The 20,645-nt window shown below is 36.5% G+C and overlaps 1 protein-coding gene across 3 annotated transcripts in view; it reads left to right on the top strand.

Moving 5' to 3' along the window:
• Nucleotides 1-20,645, top strand: part of CDC73 (cell division cycle 73) — a 137,458-nt gene that overhangs the window by 81,678 nt on the left and 35,135 nt on the right. For all 3 annotated transcript variants that reach the window (XR_008510955.1, XM_002809673.5, XM_063726114.1), the window contains exons 11-13: nt 6,099-6,156; nt 14,273-14,308; nt 14,599-14,686. Coding sequence is in view for 2 of the 3 variants with exons in the window: in XM_002809673.5 (XP_002809719.1) it covers nt 6,099-6,156; nt 14,273-14,308; nt 14,599-14,686 (182 nt within the window). In the remaining variant the exon portion in view is untranslated. The remainder of the gene's footprint in view (nt 1-6,098; nt 6,157-14,272; nt 14,309-14,598; nt 14,687-20,645) is intronic.

Raw genomic sequence — 20,645 nt, 5'->3', positions numbered from 1 at the left:
TGGGAGGCCGAGGCGGGTGGATCACTTGAGGTCAGGAGTTCAAGACCAGCCTGGCCAACATGGTGAAACTCTTTCTCTACTAAAAATAGAAAAATTAGCCAGGTTTGATGGTGCACGCCTGCACTCCCAGCTACTCGGGAGGCTGAGGCACAAGAATCGCTTGAACCGGGAGGTGGAGGTTGCAGTGAGCTAAGATTGCGCCACTGCACTCCAGCCTGGGCAACAAAGTGAGATACCATCTCACACACACACACAAAAAAGTGTGTGTGGAAAGAATGAATGTTGTTTAATTATCGTAATAATCCTGTGTGACAGTTATTTTTGCCATATTCATTTAATAGATAAAAGTTTTTACTTAATGTAATAGTCATGAATCAGTAATTCTAAGGCAAATATGTTTGTTTTAATTAGTCAGTGTATAGTGATTAAACACCTGCCATGCACCTGGCTATATCAAGATTGGAGGAGTAATAGTTTCTGATGTGAAGTAAAGTACCTTGCAGTCTGATTGGGGGAAGCAGACAAATAATTAGGGAATTATATAGTATAATGAGGTGTTATGGTCTGAATGCCTCCCAAAATTTATGTGTTGAAAATTAATCCCCACTGTGGTGATATTAAGAAGTAGGACCATTTGGAAAGTGATTAAGTCATGAGGGGATGGTCTTTACAAAAGAATTAATGCCCTGTAAAAGGGCTGGAGGGAATTAGCTTAAATCTTTTTTTGCCCTTCTACCTTCCACCATGTGAAGACACTGTCTGTCCCCTCCAGAGGATGCAACAATAATACATCATTTTGGAAGCAGAGAGACACAAAACCTGCAGGTGCCTTGATCTTGGATTTTCCATCCTTCAGAATTTTGAGAAATACGTTTCTGTTATTTACAAATTTCCCAGTGTGTGGTATTTTGGTATAGTAGCACAAATGTACTACTATAAAGGTGTCCAGAAAATGCCAAAAGGTCAAAACAGGGGAACATTGGAATTATGGGAAGAGAGAGAATGAGGAAAGAGAGAAAAAAGTTTGTGAAGGGAAGTCTTCAAATCAGAGGTTACAAGGTATTAGTAGTTAGGAAGCATAGGCTTTGGATTCAAAAAGGCCCAGATCTGTTCTGCTTACTAGCCATGTGACCTGGGACAAGTAACTGGTTTTTGCTTGCTTGTTTGTTTTAGTTTAATTTTCTCATCGTACAATAGATACAACATCTACCTTAATCAGTTTGTTTAGAGGTTGGGTGATGAGAGAGAACATGTCTCAGCCGTTTAAGTGGTTACTTCTCTGGAGAGAGTTTCTGGGCTTAGGGAAAGAAAGATAAATTTATTTTTAAGTTTTATAGCCCTTTATCTGTATATTTAAAGGGAGGGTAGTACTATGCTTTATAAGTATGTTAATTGTTTTCTATGTTAGCAACATATTGTATACATATACCTCAAGGTTATAAGAAGTCTTAAACAAATTGTGCTTATTATTTATGTTGAAATGTTTTGCTTCTAAAATCCTTTATGTTTTTTAGCCTCATTGTAATTTGTCCCCAGAATTGCTGTTTCCTTTTTCTACAGCAGGTTTATCAGAACATTCTTTTAAAAGACTAGCTGGACATGGTGGCTCTCTCCTGCAATCCCAGCGCTTTAGGAGGCCAAGGCAGGAGGATTGCTTGAAGTTTGAGACCAACCTGTGTAACAAAATGAGGCCTGATCCCTTAAAAAAAAGACTCATTCAGTGTGTTTAGAAGTTCAGACCGGGCGCGATGGCTTATGCCTGTAATCCCAGCACTTTGGGAGGCAGAGGCGGGTAGGTCACTTGAGGTCAGGAGTTTGAGACTAGCCTGGCCAACATGGTGAAACCCTGTTTCTACTAAAAATACAAACATTAGCCGGACATTGATGGTGGGCACCTGTAGTCCCAGCTACTTGAGTTGAGTGGCTGAAGCAGGAGAATCTCTTGAGCTTGGGGGGCAGAGGTTGCAGTGAGCCGAGATCACACCACTGCACTCCAACCTGGGCGACAGAGCAAGACTCCATCTCAAAAAAAAAAAAAAAAAAGAAATTCACACACATATTTAAACATTCTAATCTTTGGGAATTCTAATTATCCAGAATTCATAGGAATAAGTTACTTTTTAAAATAAAGGTAAAAGCATTCAAGGGTATGGCTAATATTTAAATAATTTTTAAAACATATGTGACTTTTGCCCTTATTAATACAACAGAAAAGTAGATTGGAAACTCCTGGAGTCTGCATATATGTTGTATATGTGTTTTCTTCATAAAAACTTTCAGGCCAGGCGTGGTGGTACACACCTGTAATCCTAGCACTTTGGGAGCCTTGAGCTCAGGAGTTTGATACCAGCCTGGGTAACATGGTGAAACCCTGTCTCCACCAAAAAAAAAACCAAAAAACAAAAACTAGCCTGGCATGGTGGTGCGTGCCTGGAGGCTGAGGTGGGAAAATTGCTTAAGCCCCAGAGGTCAAGGCTGCAGTGAGCCAAGATTGCACCACTGCACTCCAACCTGGGTGAGTGAGATCCTGTTTTTTTTTTAAAAAAAGTTTTCAATATTTCACTGTTTCAGGTAACATTTTAAAATTAAATATAATGTATATAGTGTATTCTTTTTCATTTGCAACAAATATTTTTTCTGATGGTATTATATATTATGATATTTATTCCACTTGTTTAAGCAGCACATACTGGTACTTTGTAAATATCAGATTTTAGATGATCTAATTTGCTGAAATAATGAAAGCAAGGATTGCTTGTAAACAGCATACTTTGTTTTGTATTTTTATTTTTCGCAAATGTGGTTCTCTCACTCTTTTTCCCTTCTGTGTTAATTCAGTTATTACTTTTCTAGAATGCCTCAAGTCTTGGTGAAATTATAATGCTTCTGACTTTTCAAGAGAAAGCAGGTTTTCCTCTCCAGTTAGCACAACTTGTCAGCTCTTTTGTTTTTGTGCCGATACCTTTCTTTTCCCAGCTGGGTAGTGTTTTTTCTTCCAATCTAAATCTTTAAAAATATAGAATTGTCAGTCTGTTCCATATTCCAGATTATTTTTTCTGTTTCTTAATACATTCCGTGTGTGTGTGTGTGTGCATGCGTATAGCCTTTGAAAAATGACTTCACCTTTGTCTCTTCATCTTTAGGGTGGAGGGTGGTAGGGTTGATTTCTGCAATTCCTTATGCAGTGACTACTCCACCTTTACTTAAAAATAATGGAAATCAGAGTAGAATGTGCTTTTAGCCTCTTGGGTGGTGTTGGCTGAGGAGTCCTAGAAACGGCTATAAATTCATGGCGTGATTTGCAAAGGACTTCCCAGTTTTCTTCCAAGAAGGTCATAGTCTACTGTTTTGTCATTAGTCTGTTGTGTCACAGCTGTATAACTCTTTGTGTGTGTATTGGCGGGGCGGGTGTGTATACCAACTCAAAAATTAAAGTTATACTGTACTGACCTCGGCAACTGAAATTTTCAGTAAGCCTTGAGAAGACAAAATTAGGTAACATTTTTTTTCTATTGCAACTGACAGGACTTTGATTCAACTGAGGCAAACGAAAGTGTGTGCGGGGTTTGTAGAGTGCTGAGATGGGAGATTTGACTCATGTAATCAAGAATGGTTAAGGGTAAAGCAGGTCTTGCAGGCCACTAGGAATAGATAGTAGGTATTATAAAGGGTATTATATTCTACCTCTTTTCTTGCGTTATAGCTTAATTCTCTCTTTCTGCCAATACATTTTCTCCATGAGTCAAGGGTCATCATCATCAGTGATTTTAGGCTTATTTCCTTGTAGCTAGTGGTTTTTAACGGCTAGCTCTAGTCTATAAAAAATAATCCCAGAGAAGGACTTTTGATTGATGTAGTCTAGGATATAAACCTTTCCTAGTGACCAGGGGATAGAGCTTATTGCCAAAAGGGAGTGATTGGGTCATCAAGCAAGGATTATTACTAGGCAAACAGAAAATACCCATTATTGGTATTTAAAAGGATCAAGTTTTGAGCTTATTCAAAAGTAGACAAAAATTCCTAAGGGTTACAATTTATAGTGGAAAAGTTTTTTTTTCCATATTATTTATATATGCTTATACCTTTTGCCTGACCCATGTTGTAAAATTCGTACTCTTTGTTATATAGTACAGGTGTACAACTAATTCAGTAGTTAGTTGGATCACTTTGGGTTTGTGTAGTTCTTTATATGCACATAATTTTTATTCTGGTGATTTTGGACTTAGGCCACTCTATTCCAAAAAAAAAAGAAGGGCTTTGATTTGAATCTAGCCAGACTCATGGTTAAATGTGGACAGAAGATGTCTGCATATATGCATGCTCATTGTTTTTCTGTCTCATTTTCTATGTTTTTCCTCTTAAATCACATCCCCACGAGTCAGTATTTACATACTAGAATAGGTAAGTAATATGATTAGTTTACTCTTATTATATAATGTCTAGTTGATTCTTTATATAGGGGCTAATGTTCCTTTTAGTGGATTCCTATTTAATAATTATCCCCTGGCTTCTGATTTTTTAAAAATCTAGGTGCAGTTCAGTTCAACTAGCTGCAGTGCCTAGAGCCTACTATGCTCCAGGTACTGGAATTACAAAGAAGAATAAAAACAGTTATGTCCTCTAACATGAACTTAGACACAAATATAATCAGAAGGTTCCCCCACATCATAATGATGTTAAATATTTGATATGCTTTCCACCTTATGACTCACTTTTTTTTTTTTTTTTTTTTTACATTTAAAGGTTTATCTGAAGGTAATATAATTGGAGGAAAACCATAAGTATGCTTGATAAATTTTTACGAATAATACATCTAAGAAACCAGCACCCAGAATGACTCAGTAGTAAATACACCAATATATATTAATAACTAAATGCACGATAGAATATTGGAAAAAGGATATTTTACTGTCCTCAGGTGTCTTTTTTTTTTTTTTTTCCTTCTTGGGGTTTTTGCTACCTACCTGCTCCTGCGGCTGTTGTTTCTTGTAATAAAGAATGGTTTCTGTGATGTTCTAACTGAATGCTAGGAATACCACTGTATTGAAGTGAAAGTCTTTTTTCTCTTGTACTCATTTTTATAGTCATTTATTTTTTTGAAAATGCTATGGGATAGCCTGCCATTTCAAACAGTTTTACCACGTTTACCATCTCAAATTTTGAAGAGAATGTAATGTAATTATAATTAGTATTTAGCAGTATTTCTTTGGAAATTTTTTTGTGATGCTAATATTGATTTTAATTTTTATATATTTATGTACCTCCCCTGATATTTGTCAAATTTCCTTCTGTTATGTACTAGTGTAAAGTCTTTATGAATTCATAGTTATGAAATTTACACTTGCAACTTTCTATGAAGAAAAATGTATTATGAAATATCACTGTGAATATGATTGAAACTATTGCACTAAAAACAGACATTTTAAGAATCTTAAGCATTTCAGAGGCATCTATCCTTGAGTATATAATTGATATACTTCAGCAATTACCATATTTCCATGTACATCTTTCATTTTCAGTAATTATTGAGATTTGTTATTTAGTTTTTAAGATACTCTCATCTGCTCTTAATTCAAGTGTAACATCTCTTCTTTATAAATGTGATTTTTCCTGAATATTTTAAAGGCATTTAATTATTTGAAATGTTTGTTTTTTAAACACATTCCAATATAACATATTTTAGGTTTTTCTAACAGGAGGGTATATATCATTTATTTATTTTGAGATTGTCTAGAGAAAAAAAGGTTGACTTGATTTTAGAACAGGCAGTGACATTTCTGAGAATATTAAAATTGTCAGCAGTTAAGCAAATCATTTAAAAATATTACGTGCTTACAGTAACTACTCTGTAGTAACTAAGTTTATTTTACGCTAAAGATGTTTATTATGATCTCATGACTAATAGCATAAAAGATCAGGAGAGTTTTCATTTTTTTTTTTTTCTTAAACTGTAGGTCATAACATGTTCAGTGGAGTAACCAATTGAGTGAGAAAAACAGAACAAGAGACAGAGAGATATGAGATTTCTTTGCAATAATTAAAGTGTTTATTATGTAAAGAAACTTTGATCTTATATATCAATTCTTATTCTTTTAAAGGAGGGTGCATCTGCCCGGAAGACTCAGACTCCTGCAGCCCAGCCAGTACCAAGACCAGGTAAAAATATAGAACTTTGCTTTTTGTTTTCTTTCAAAAGATCGTAACAATGCAAGTTTTTAGTATGTATATAATACTTTGAATGAATTTAAATTTTACTTAAAATACATTGCAAAGTCATGTTTCTTTGAAGACTGTTGATACGGTTTAAGCAGATCTCAAAACTGTGATAATATACATAAAATGCTTGCTAAACTTCAGTCAGCATCATCATTAATAAATCTTCATGTTTTTAGCAGAAAGACATAAAGAAATAAAGTGAAAGCATAGTAAATTATTTATTTTCCTATAGTGTATTAAGCAGCTGAACTGGATTTATATATATATATTTGTTTGTTTGTTTGTTTGTTTGTTTTTTGAGACAGAGTCTTGCTCTGTCACCCAGGCTGTAGTACACTGGTGCCATCTCAGCTCACTGCAAGCTCTGCCTCCTGGGTTCACGCCATTCTCCTGCCTCAGCTTCCCAAGTAGCTGGGACTACAGGCTCCTGCCACCATGCCCGGCTAATTTTTTGTATTTTTAGTAGAGATAGGGTTTCACCGTGTTAGCCAGGATGGTCTCGATTCCCTGACCTCATGATCCGCCCACCTCGGCCTCCCAGAGTGCTGGGATTACAGGCTTGAGCCACCATGCCCGGCTGATATTCTTTACTGAAGTAATGTTTCCCCCAATTTGATTCAAAGTTCATTGATAAAATAGGTTATAAAACACTGTTTTTCAATAATGAATTTATACTATAGAACATTTACTTGAATAAATAGGTATAGTGAAGAGTTAAAGAAAATTTTTAAGAAAATGTTTTCATTTTGGTTAAGATTTTAGAAACATGTTTTAAAACATTTTTAAATGTTTAAAAGCTATTTATGTATATCCATCCTTTCATCAGTTCTGTCATAGTTCTGTAGTAGTATGTACAGATGTGAATTTTTTTCCTGCAGCAGCACAGAATTATAATTTTAATAGAATCATATTCAGCTTTGATGCTTAGAACTTCAGATATCTGTGTTGAACACCTAAAATTCTGTATCATTTTTTTTAAAATGTGTTAAAGGTGGTATTGAAGTTATTTTAGAAAAATTCTTCCCCCTATTCCTAGTACCTAAAAAGACTGATCTTTATAGATCATTTAGATACCAACCCTAAATTTGTTTTTGGTCTTTTGGGTTTGTTTTTGGTGTTTGGTGTTTGTTTTATTTTTACATTTATTTAGCATAATTTCAGTGCTAGGTTATACCACCTGTCCCCCCCCCCCCTTTTTTTTTAAACTCATTAGTGCTGTTGAAAGTGAGTATGAAGAAAGAAAATAAAGGATTGGAAAGGCACAGGCAAGAACTTAACTGAATCTTCTGCATGAATTTCACAGTATCAGTAGTGCAGATTTGGATATCCTTTTATTCATAGTATGTACACAGGCTAATTCTAAAATTATGTAGATTATGAATATTAAGTATTTTCTGGAGGCACATCAAAAGTATGGTACATGGGGCTTATATTGGGATGTTTTTGCAGTGTGATTTCCCTGTGTTTTGTATTCATACTCCTCTTAGATGTGGCTAGTATTTCCTTTTTTTGTTTTTGTTTTTTGTTTGACAGTAGGTTTGTTTGAAATTTTTGTCATTGCTGTTTTTAAGTAGGTGTGGAGAAGAGGAGTGCTCTGTCAGCCTTGTTAGACTGGACTGGATGTAATTGATTAAGATGACATGACTAATTTTAAGTAGAGATGATCATACCAGAACCCATCGTGAGAGTATAAGAAGAACAATTAAATTCAACAAATACTATTTGAATTTCTATATAATAGGCTCTTGTCCAGAAACTAAGAGAAGCTAAAGGAGCTTTTTACAGGAAGGAAGAAAAAAGTGAAGGAAATAGGGATGGACAGATGGGGTTGGGCCCAAAGAATACTAAACATGAATTATAGGAATATTGTGGAGGCAGTTGAATCACAGATAAGAGAATTGTTTGTTTTTCTTTGTAAGGTAGGGATGGGAGGTTATGGTATGTCAGAAATGGTATTATATAAAAGGGGAAAAGCCACCACCTGAGGATTCTAACTTAGAATCTGTGATGTAAAATTTTTTCTATTTCACATTTTCATAAAATAAGTTAGTATGTAAGGAAAGGGCTGGGAGAGGCACTGATACCTAAACAAACCATTTTGTTCAGATGTGTCTTGTGATAAAATAAAATTAAAGGGACTGGATTTTACTAGCCATGTATGTGGCCAGGGGAAGATCATATGTGTAAAGTAAGGGGTTCTAAGTCTTTCACCTCTTAATGTTCTAGCTTACTTTTTAGCTAAAGTGCCCTGGGGATTAAACCAATGGAAATTAACTCTGAATGAGTGTCTCGTCATACCTCAGATATTCTAATGCTCATCCATGTGAACTTTCTGCTTTCTACTTCCACTTAACTGCTTCACACCCATACATCCACATTTCCTACCCACCATTCTAAAATAATTAAGGTTTTTGCTCTCATTCAGCAATAAGACTTGATTGGAATGGATAGTAGTAGTTTGAAGTCTTTATTTGTCCTAATTAGCGTATTTTTATTTTGCTGCCAAAACTGTTAAATGCATCTGCTTATGGGGGTGTATCCCAGTTTTGAAGGGATATTGTTAATATCTGACATGTACACTAGCATTATTTCTTTAAAATCTGAAAAATGTGAATTCCCAAAATATATATGGCCAGTGTAAGAAGGGAGATTATAGAAGTATAACTGTTATTTGTTGGGTAGAGTTTGGATAATTTGGAAATGAGAGACTGTCCCACCTATTCTCTCTTTGAGTGAGATACCTCAAGGGTAGAGTTCTGTTTTTTGAGCATTTACCAATTTTTATTTCTCATTTCATCAAATATTTATTTAGTGCTGTTGTGCCAGGCAAGTCTCTGGGTGAATTTAATGTTTTAAAGTGTTTACAGTTAAACACTTTAAACCTCTAAAGCTCTAAAAATTTCCAACCTCTCAAAATTCATTTAGGGAATATAACTAACAAGAGGCACATGTTTTCCAGTGGATTCATAAATACAGGCATTTGAAAGTATTGGGGGAACCAGCCCCCAATATTTCAACATATGTTCTTTTTGTTTTGCCTAAGTGTCAGCCTGTCTGAGAAATAAAGAGAAAGAGTACAAAGAGAGGAATTTGACAGCTGGGCCTCCAAGGGTAACATCACATATTGGTAGGTCCGTGATGTCCCCTGAGCCACAAAGCCAGCAAGTTTTTATTAGGGATTTTAAAGGGGGAGGGGTTTTTATTAGGGATTTTAAAAGGGGTATACGAACAGGGAGTAGGTCACAAAGATCACATGCTTCAAAGGGCAATAAAGATCACAAGGCAAAGGCAAAATTAGAATTACTGATGAGGGTCTGTGTCCCTCTGTGCACATATTGTCTTGACAAACATCTTAACAGAAAACAGGGTTTGAGAGCAGAGAACCCATCTGACCAAAATTTACCAGGCTGGAATTTCCCAATCCTAGTAAGCTTGAGGGTACTGAAGGAGACCAGGGCGTATTTCAGTCCTTATTTCAACCACATAAGACAGACACTCCCAGAGCAGCCCTTTATAGACCTCCCCCCAGGAATGCATTCCTTCCCCAGGGTATTCCTTGCTGGGAAAAGAATTCAGCGATATCTTTCTTACTTGCATGCCCATTTATAGGCTCCCTGCAAGAAGAAAAATATGGCTGTATTCTGCCCGACCCCACAGGCAGTCAGACCTTATGGTTATCTTCCCTTGTTCCCTGAAAATCGTTGTTATTCTGTTCTTTTTCAAGTTGCACTGATTTCATATTGTTAAAACACACGTGTTTTACAATCAGTTTGTACAATAGTGGTCCTGAGGTGACATACATTCTCAGCTTACGAAGATAATGGGATTAAGAGATTAAAGACAGGCATAAGAAATTATAAGAGTATTATTAGGGAAGGAGTACTTCTCCTCTTATCCCATAGTTTTAAATCTATGTGCTGATGATTTCCAAATTTGTTATCTCCAATTCAAACCTCTGGGATCTTATATTAACTGTCTGTGTAACATTTGGATTTGCCATAGGCATTTTAAAACTAATTAAGATAAATTTTTCCCTGCTATTTTCCCCAAGGTCTCTTACTCTATAGTCTTCTGCTTTTTCATAGAGTGACACCACAATCAACTTTGTTTCTTAAATCAAAAACTTGGAAGTTATTCTTTATTCATCACATTTCCTTACTCCTTTTCTGTTGGTGGGTTCTGTCAGATGTGCCTTTTCTGTATTCCAAATTTATCTATTTTTCTTTATCTCCACTACTACAACTCAAGTAGAAACCATCATCATCTCTCTAGACCAGTGGGTCTCAGTGTGGTCGGTTGCCTGGTGTCAACCTTTTTATTTTTGGTGGCACCTTTTTATTTCTGGTGCCAACAAAATAGATATAGAAATTGAGGGTAAAATAGTGTCATAGCATCTGAGTACATAACCATCTTTCTAGAAATTCATTGTTATTATATTTTATTCAGTTGGCTTTGAATTGGAATTTAAAACAAAAACTCAACCACACATAGTTTGAGTAGCACCGTTGTTGACTGTTGTAATAGTCCTAACTGAGCTTTCTGCCTTCACACTTGTACTCTTTTCGATCCTTTGTCCAAATCCATGTTTTTTTTCTTCCAGACTTGTGACATGAAAATAAAATCTTGTCACTTTCTGGCTTAATAGTTATAGGACTTTCCAGTGGCACTTAAATGTAAACTTAATATTGCTTAAAAAGCCCTACATGAATTGGTCTCTGCATATATTTGTAACTCATCTCCTGCCATTCTTCCTTTCTTCCCTGTGGTCTACACATTTGCTTTGTTCAGTTCCCCAAGTGCAGCAGTTTCTTCCTGCCTGTGGTATTTGCCCGCATTCCTACCTCTTACCTGGACTGTTCGCCTACTTGTTCTTGGCAAGTTGGCTTGTTTTCATCTTTCAAATTTCAGCTCAAATGCACTTTCTTTGAGAAGCTGTTTGCGTTATATCTAAAGGACACTTTTCTGCCAGTATACACTCATTTTATTCCCTTAGTATGTTTTCCAATTAGATTATGTGTTTGGTTGCATTTTTGTTTATGGTCTGGGCTCCCGTACTCTGCTGAAAGCTCTTTGAGGGCAGGAATTACTTCTGTTTTATTTGCAATTTAATAATAACTTAGCAGCGATGCTTGTACATAGGCTCTGAATAAATGTTTCTTAAGAATCTAATTTATTTGAAATCAAACAAAGCAACAGTAATTTTTCTTATGGTTTATTCTCAGCTTGTAAATTGGCAATTAGCACACTTGCTTGAGTAGTGGTAGTAGTAGAAGTGGCAGCAGTTAGCATCTACTGTAGTTGCAGAATTCAGTAAATGGTATGTGCTAACACCTAATTAAGGACTTTAGCATGCATTATTATTTTTTAAATTCTCACAGCAGTATCAAGATATAGAAACTATTATCTCTTTTACAGTTGAGGAAACTGAGGCCGAGCAAAGTTAATCAACTTGCCTAGACAGTGGCAAAATAAGGATATGAACTATAATAATCTTGAGTACAGACCTTTGCTGTTGATCACTCTGTCATACAAACTCCTTATGTTTCTCTCCCCGTCCCCTGTTAAGATCAAGCTTCTCATTGACATGTTCATCACAGTGTCTCAGTCTGGGTCCTTACATACTAGGGAACTTGTTTATATTCTTTTGCAGTTTTTTTTTTTAACTAAACCTCTAAACTTTATTTTTAACATTTGTGAGTTTTTTTATTTTGCCTTTTTCTTATATTGGGTCTTCTCAGCCTTGAGTTTAGTAAATGTTTGCCTAAATTCCTGAGGGCATTTGTGGATTTCCTTACCAAATCCAACAGTACTTCAGTCAGAGATTTCTCCCTTGCTCTCTCTTTCTTCTTCCCCCTCTTTCTCTCCCCCCCTCTGCCTTCCTTCCATCTGTCCATCACAGATTTCTTTCTTGAAACCTCTTTGTTTTTTTGTAGTTCCCTTTAGTCATAATAACAACTCCTGTTTCCTGTTTATCCATCCTGTTACCCCTTTATCTCTCCAACAAATGCCAAATATTTACCGAGACTATATTATATTCCACATGACACTATGTAGCCAATCAGATTTATCCATGACCCTCCATTTCTCAAATTGATTTAAGAAAATTCTAGTATTTTTTCTCAGCAAGAAGAAAGATGAGAAAACTGTAATAGTAAAGGCATATGTTTCAGTATGTGTTTGTGTGTATAGTTATCTGCTTTCTGTGGCTGGGAAGGTCATACTACTGAATCCTATGATAGTTTATCACAATGAGAGCTATACAAAGAAAGGGTTACAAAGAATTAGTGAAAATGTAGCATTTTGCTGCTTTTTAAATAGAACATTTTCTGAAAGAGTGTGTGCTGTGATATTCACTTTAAAGATGGTATCCATTTTTAAGAATTGACATTGAATTAGAATTTTAAGTCTCCTAAATTTTTCTTTATTTTTGTCATTTAAAAAACAAAACTCGAGCACAGCTTGTAGCACATTGAGTTATTGTATGGTCAAATACTGAAAATAGAACTTGCAGCACTTTTTATCCTAAGATGTATTCATCTTGTGTTAGGTTATTATTACCATTATGTCAACAAATATTTCTAAGCATTAAAAGTTCATTGTATATAAACAAAATACAAACATATGGGCCAGGCTCAGTGGCTCACCCGTGCAATCCCAGCACTTTGGGAGGCTGAGGTGGGAGGATAGCTTGAGCTCAGGAGTTCGAGATCAACCCTGTGTGACATAGCGAGACCCTGTTTTTGTTAAAAAGAAAGATAGGAAGATTTGTGTATTTATAACATGATCACAATCAATCATATGGTCATTTTCAGATAATACAGACCTTCACATAAACATGACTGATTACCTGTAATGCTGTACTTCTCACCTAAAAAGAGACAAGAAACAATTTTTAAAAGAAAGGAAAAAAAAATAAAAGGAATCTTTTAGCCTTAGCTCTCAGTAACTTCTTTCCTTTTCTTCCAAAATGGTTAAGCGTATTTGCACTTTGCACAGTAGTATTTGCTCTTATGCCCTGTTTTCATAGTTATTACAGCGGTAATCAGCTTATTATGAAATTATTTCTTGTCTTTCTCTTCTCTTTTTTGCTAGACCTTAACATCCATGAATGTAAGATACTCAGTGCCTGGCATTGTAATACAGTAGTCCCCACTTACTAGCAGGGCATACATTCCAAGACCCCCAGTGGATACCTGAAACCAGGGAGGGATAGTACCAAACCAGATTCGGTCAACCAGAACATGTTTCTCTTATGTCTCCCATAAATTTAATGCCTTTTCCATCTTAACACTGTCACTCACTGTGGCTGAAACTTTGGCAGTTTGAGGTACAAAGGCAAAAGTAGCACGAATTTCTTTTTCTTCTTCGCAGTTACACGGATGGTAGATTCAGTATTTTCGTTGTAGATGTTAGCAACCTCGGGATGTGATTTTATTTTTTTTCTTTTCTACTTAGTAGTAGAGATTTTCACCTTTTCACCTAAGGGAAACACTTAATGTCTTTTCTTTGGTAGTGGCATATCCAAATTGTCAGCCTTATCACTGTTGCACTTTGGGGCCATTCGCAAGTAAAACAAGGGCTACTTGAAACAAGCACTGTGATAACAGTGAGGGAGATGACTAATGAGTGACTAAAGGGTGGGTAGTGTATAGAATGTGGATATGCTGGAGAAAGAGAGCATTCACATCCTGGGTGGGGCAGTGTGAGATTTCATTATGCTCCTGAGAAAGATGTGCAGTTTCAATCTTGTGAATTGTTTGTTTCTGGAATTTTCTGTTTAATATTTTCAGACCACAGTGGACTGTGGTTAACTGAAACTGCAGAAAACAGAGCTATGGATGTTGTATGTTCACTTTCCTTTTGACTACAGATTGTTGAATAATGCATTTTAATATTTTTGTCAGAGTGTTGAGAAGATAGTTGTAAAATATGTCTTCTGATTTACAGTTAGTCATATGTGAATACACATAATTTAAAAAATACCCCTTATTTGTAAGTTTGAAAATAAGAATATGGTTTTTATGCACAGAGTTGTGATTTTTTTTCTTTTTCACAGTTTCTCAAGCAAGACCTCCCCCAAATCAGAAGAAAGGTGAGGTTGTGCATATGATTTTAAACTTAACTTTAAAAAGTAAATGATTGCAAAACCAGGCCTGATAATTTTCTTGTGCAGCTATATCACATGTTTGTGCTTGGTATCCATTCTGATTTATCAGTGCTCAAGCCACACTGATTATTAAATATTTTTTAGTATCCACTGGCTTAAAATATTTTTTAGATCAAAAGAGTTAGTTACAATTTATAATCTTTTAACTTTTAGTAGAGAAAGTAAGTGTAATTTCTAATAATATATTTTCTACCTGTAAAATTTTGTCTTTATAGGATCTCGAACACCCATTATCATAATTCCTGCAGCTACCACCTCTTTAATAACTATGCTTAATGCAAAAGACCTTCTACAGGACCTGAAGTAAGTAATTTATTAAACTATCCTGTTCATAGGATATTGAGATATCATTGGAAAATAGTAGTTACTGAATCAGTATTACTTATTTGGAGAAAACAAAATTTCAGTTTCTGTGCTACAGGCCTTACACATAGTATGAAGCATACTTTTTCAAAACAGAATATATTCTTTTATGTTTGGATCCTTTAGGGAAAGTTACAGAAACTTCTGGCTAAAGTCCTAATGAAAAAAGGTACTATCGTATTAACTTTTAATATGAATTGTTTTCTTTTGATGATTTTCTCTGAGAGAGCTTGAGGAAGTTCTAAAGCAAATTCAGGTTCTCTCTGAATATTAGATGTTATACCCTAGTGGGAGTAAGTAGGCGGGTAGGTGGGGGCATAGTTATTTAACCTAGATAGCAGTGAAAGTTAAAGAAGTGAAAATGAAACCTATAAATTATGATAAAATTTCCAAATGCTTAACTTTTCAAAATTTTTAATGTCTATTTTCCTTCCTCATTTCCTTATTAAAATGAATACAGTCACACTTGTACCCAGTTCTAATAAACATGCGTCACAGTTATTGGGGAGAAAATAAATCTCTTCCATCCCCAACCACTTTCAGATTTAAAATTTAAGTAGTTTACATATATTTTCCCATAGCGTTTCTTCTATTAATGAATATGAGTAGACATACCACTTTTAAATATTGTGACTGTTTTTAAATCTGTATACTACTTCTTGGATTGGCTCTAGTTTACAGAAGAAAGATGGCAATATAAAAATTGTTTTAAATAATCTTCAATGATATAGACATTAAGAAGGTTTAAAATGAGCCATGTTTAAGTGATTTTCAGAATGCTATCAAGTTTTTTAGACACAGTGTTACAAACAGTTTTTCCTCAGTAGATTTTTTTTTTTTTTAGTCATTGTTAAAATGGGTGAATATTTTATATATTCAGCTAAATACCATTGGCTGATGTGGGATTTTAAGATAGTTCCTTCTATCAGAATGCGTTTTATGAAATAGGGGATAGAAAATGGAGGAATTCAAAAATTGTAATACATACTCTTTCAGAGGATAAGAGAGATGTTGTGATCACTAGTTGGAGAGAAGGTGGTTAACTGTATTCTGCTTTAATATTTTCGTAGTGTTTGTTGCATTCTCATGGTACTTCTTATTAAACAGAAGCTGTCAGATTATCCTGTTGTGTTACATACATACCTGATTATTTAATTTTGGTATTTGTTAGGAATTTGGACTCTTGCTCACTAATCTTAATATGGTATTATTTGAAGTGGTACTGGCTTGAAGTTATGTCCTTCCAGAGTGATTTTGTGATTGCTTTGCCAGGTGCTTCAAGAATATCTCAAGCCTTGAGTTGATTTTTGTGTTAAATTCTTAACATAAGGATTTCTAGTCCATCTGGGTAGTATAAATTCAAATTTGAATCAGACCTGAGTGACATTGGAACCTGGCTGACAAATTATCCAGGAGCCCCTTTTCTTCCCCTGCTCCAGAGGTAGAGCAAGATGGATATGCTTCCCCGACATTTGATTGGAAACAGTTTTTCCCTCTAGTTTAACCTTTTGTTGATCATGTGACTCTTCTGTGGCTCTAGTTCCAGTTCCTCTGTGTCCTTTCCCTATGTAGTTGGTAAAAGCCAATTCTCAGTACTGCCTACACTTTCCTCATGGGTAACACCAGTGCACTTTATTGGTCATCAGCATTTTCTTCATTTGTAGCCGATAACTGTTTTCTTTCTAGCTCAGCATTTCGGGTATATGTTACATTGTATTTAGCATTTCCAGGTGTTTATGTATAAAGTTCCAGTTCCAATAATGCAGTATACCAGATAGTATAACCCATTTTAGTAGGAAGTTATTAGTCTGCCAAATGTAGCAAATTTCTTAATTAATGTTTCATAATTGTTTGAGTTGTACCTGAGGGGAATTAAAAATGCAGATTATTGGCTGGGCACGGTGGCTGACACCTGTGATCACAGCACTTTGAGAGGCCGAGGGGGGTGAATCACGAGGTCAGGAGATTGAGACCATCCTGGCTAACACAGTGAAACCCCATCTCTACTAAAAATAAATAAAAAATTAGCTGGGCATGGTGGCGGGTGCCTGTAGTCCCAGCTACATGGGAGGCTGAGGCAGGAGAATGGCATGAACCTGGGAGGCGGAGCTTGCAGTGAGCTGAGATGGCGCCACTGCACTCCAGCCTGGGCGACAGAGTGAGACTCCTCAGAAAATAAAAAAATAGCAGATTATTTTATAAGCTATTTGGCCACTTAGCTATAGATTGTTTGCAGTTGGGATACATTTGACATTAGAAATAAGTTTTAATGTTTTTCTAATCAGTGATGTTGATGCCTTAACTATGAGACAGATTCAGATGAATTTAGTGTTAACTCTCATTTGGGGAGATTGATGTGTATGTTGGGTTTGTTGTTTCAACTAACATCTACAGAGCAATAACTAAAAAGTAAATTACTCTAGATGAATATACAACACACCCAGCCTTCTAGGAGCTCCCATGAGAGTGGTACTGGTTTGTCACTAGTTGTAGCTGCTGAGAAATGTGTTTAGCACTTGGTGTAAAACTCAGTTTCAATGCCTTATTCTAAGTACAGTGAAAAATATACTGTCTTTTGACTCTGCAAACTTGAATCACATTCTGAAGATAGGTTCAGAAACAAATTAGACCTCAACAGTTAGCCTTTAAAAGCTTTATCTAGCTTCTCTCACAAATTATGTGCTGTTAGTGAGAATGTATATAATAGTGATTTTTCATAGTATATAAACAACTTGAAATGTATTGTTTTCTACAACTTGAGACCTAAAAATGATATACAGTATATCTAGTTTGACCCACTCTTATTCCTGAACAAAAATACTTACAGATAAAAGAAACTTAAAGTCTATTTTAGCCTTTTACCTCTGCCATTTAGTTGCAGAGCAGGAAATACAACCAGATCTGATGATCAATTTAGTAGTCTTATTATTTGTACTGTGGAGATAACCTAACAAATATTCAGATTAAGAAATTAAGTTTTTATACAATTACATGGAAATTAAACAGCCTGGTCCTAAATCGCTTTTGGGCAAAGAAAGAAATTAACACAGGTATTTTTTTTTTTTTTTTTGAGACAGGGTCTTTGTCGCCCAGGCTGGAGTGCAGTGGTGTGATCTCGGCTCTCTGCAACCTCTGCCTCCTGGGCTCAAGCAATCCTCTTGCCTCAGCCTTCTGAGTAGCTGGGACTACAGGTGTGCGCTACCACACCTGGCAAATTTTTGTATTTTTTGTAGAGACTGGGCTTAGCCATGTTGCCCAGGCTGGTCTCAAACTCCTGGGCCCAAGTGAGCTGCCTGCCTTGGTCTCCCGAAGTGCTGGGATTACAGGGATGAGCCACCATGCCCAGCCTCAAAAAATTCTTTGAAACAAATAAAAACAAAGATACAATGTACTGGAATCTCTGGGACATAGCTAAAGCAGTATTAAGAGGAAAGTTCATAGTTCTAAATGCCTATATCATGAAGTTAGATCTCAAATTAACCACCTAACGTCACACCTGTAAGAACTAGAAGAACGAGCAAACCAGTCCCAAAGGTAGCAGAAGAAAATAACCAAAATCAGAGCTGAACTAAATTGATATGTGAAAATCCATACAAAAGATCAATAAAACCAAAAGTTGGTTCTTTGAAATAATAAGATTAATAGACTGCTAGCTAGATTAATAGAGAAAAACAGAGAAAAGATCCAAATAAACACAATCAGAAATGACAAAGGGACATTACCACCAACTCCACAGAAATACAGAAAACCCTCAGAGACTATGAACACCTCTGTGCACACAAACTAGAACACCTAAAAGAAATGGATAAACTCCTAGAAACATATAATCTCTCAAGATTGAATTAGGAAGGAATTGAAATCCTTAACAGACCAATAATGAGTTCCAAATTTGAATCAGTAGTAAAGAATCCTAGCAACCGGAAGCCCCCCAACCCCAAACCAGACAGATTAACAGCTGAATTCTGCCAGATGTATAAAGGAGAGCTGGTACCAGTCTTACTGAAATCGCTCCAAAAAATCAAGGAGGAGGGACTTCCCTAACTCATTCTGTGAAGCCAGCATCATTCTGATACCAAAACCTGGCAGAGAGACAATTAAAAAAAAAAAAAAAAAAAAAAAACCTGCTGGCCAGTATCCCTGATGAGCATAGATGCAAAAATCAACAAAGTACTAGAAAATCGAATCCAGCAGCACATCAAAGAACTAAAACACCCTGATCAAATAGGCTTTATCCCTGGGATGCAAGGTTCGTTCAACAAATGCAAATCAGTAAATATGATTTGTCACATAAACGGAACTAAAAAAATTACATGATCATCTCAGTAGATGCAGAAAAGGTTTTCAGTAAATCCTAAAATCCCTTCATGTTAACCCTCAGCAAACTACCCATCAAAGGAACATACCTCAAACTAATGAGAGCCGTCTATGACAGTCCTACAGCCAACATCATACTGAATAGGCAAAAGCTGGAAGCATTCCCCCTGAGAACCAGAACAAACAAAGGATGTCCACTCTCACCACCCCTATTCAACGTAGTACTGAAACAGGAAATGTTCCTTTGTCTCCCTCCCAGGGCTTGCAGTGGGGGTGTGGCTTGCTTCTTCAGTACCCTGCTGCTGAAACCTCTAGGGGAGCACACCGACATGCAGGCTGTGGGGCTCAGACTCCATGGCATTGTCTAGGGGTGAATGTTTACAGATGAAGCCCCAGTGGATGTGTGTTACAGGGTGCTCTTGGTTTACCCTGTAGGTGGCTTGTGTTAACCAGCTCAGACCCTCTACCTTATCACAAGGACAAGATACTCTGCTGTATCGCAGAGTTTTTTGTCTTGGTGTACTGGAAGAATCGGATCACATGTAGGCTCGGAGAATGAGTGCAAGGTTTTATTGAGTAGAAGTAGCTCTCAGCAGATGGGGGAGCCAGAAAGGGGATGGTTTTCCCCTGGAGTCCGGCCGCTGTGGCCAGACTCTGCGTCATTCTGATGGCCTGTCAGCCTGCTGGTGCCTGTTGGTGTGCTCTTGACCACCAAGAGCTTGCTTGCTGTGTCTCCTTCCGCCAATGTGTTTCTCACGTCCAGCCGCTTGTGTCTTCTTCTGCTGATGTGCTCCTCTTGACGTCTGGCCACCTGTGTGTGTGCCCACTAGAGTCTTGGGTTTTTATAGGCCCTGGATGGGGGCATGGCGGGCTAGGGTGGTCTTGGAAAATGGAACATTTGGGCTTGAAAGCAGAAGTGCCTGTCCTCACGTAGGTTCATGAGGATGGAGCCCTAGCCAGGGACCAGGCTCCCCTCTACCCAGCACTTGCCTTCCCCCATTCCATATCATTTAAAGGGACCATGCTCTTGCCTTCCCAGTACTCCTGTATCAGTACTGGAAGTACTAGCCAGGGGACTCAGGCAAGAGAAAGAAAGAAATAAAAGGCATCCAAATAGAGATGCCTTCTATCTTTGTAGATGATATAATTCCATACCTAGAAAACCCCATAGTCTCTACCTAAAGATTCCTAGCACTGATAAACAAGTGTAGTGAAATTTCAGATACAAAATCACTGTACAAAAATAAGTAGAATTTCTATACACTAATAATGTCCAAGCTGAGAACCAACTCAAGAATTCAGTCCTATTCACGATAGCCACACACTCACACATGCACACACAAAACACCTGGGAATACAGCTAAACCAGGGAGGTGAAAGATCTCTACAATGAGAATTACAAAACACTGTGAAAGAAATTAGAGACGACACAAACAAATCAAAAAACATTTCATGTGCATGGATAGGAAGAATCAATATTGTTAAAGTGGCCATACTGCCCAAAACAACTTACAGATTCACTGCTATTCCTAGCAAACTACCAGATTTCATTTTTCTCAGAAATTCGAACAAACTATTCTAAAAT

Source organism: Pongo abelii, chromosome 1 (assembly GCF_028885655.2).
Source record: "Pongo abelii isolate AG06213 chromosome 1, NHGRI_mPonAbe1-v2.0_pri, whole genome shotgun sequence".
NCBI classification, from domain to species: Eukaryota; Metazoa; Chordata; class Mammalia; order Primates; family Hominidae; genus Pongo; species Pongo abelii.
This window is presented reverse-complemented; position numbering and strand designations above follow the sequence as displayed.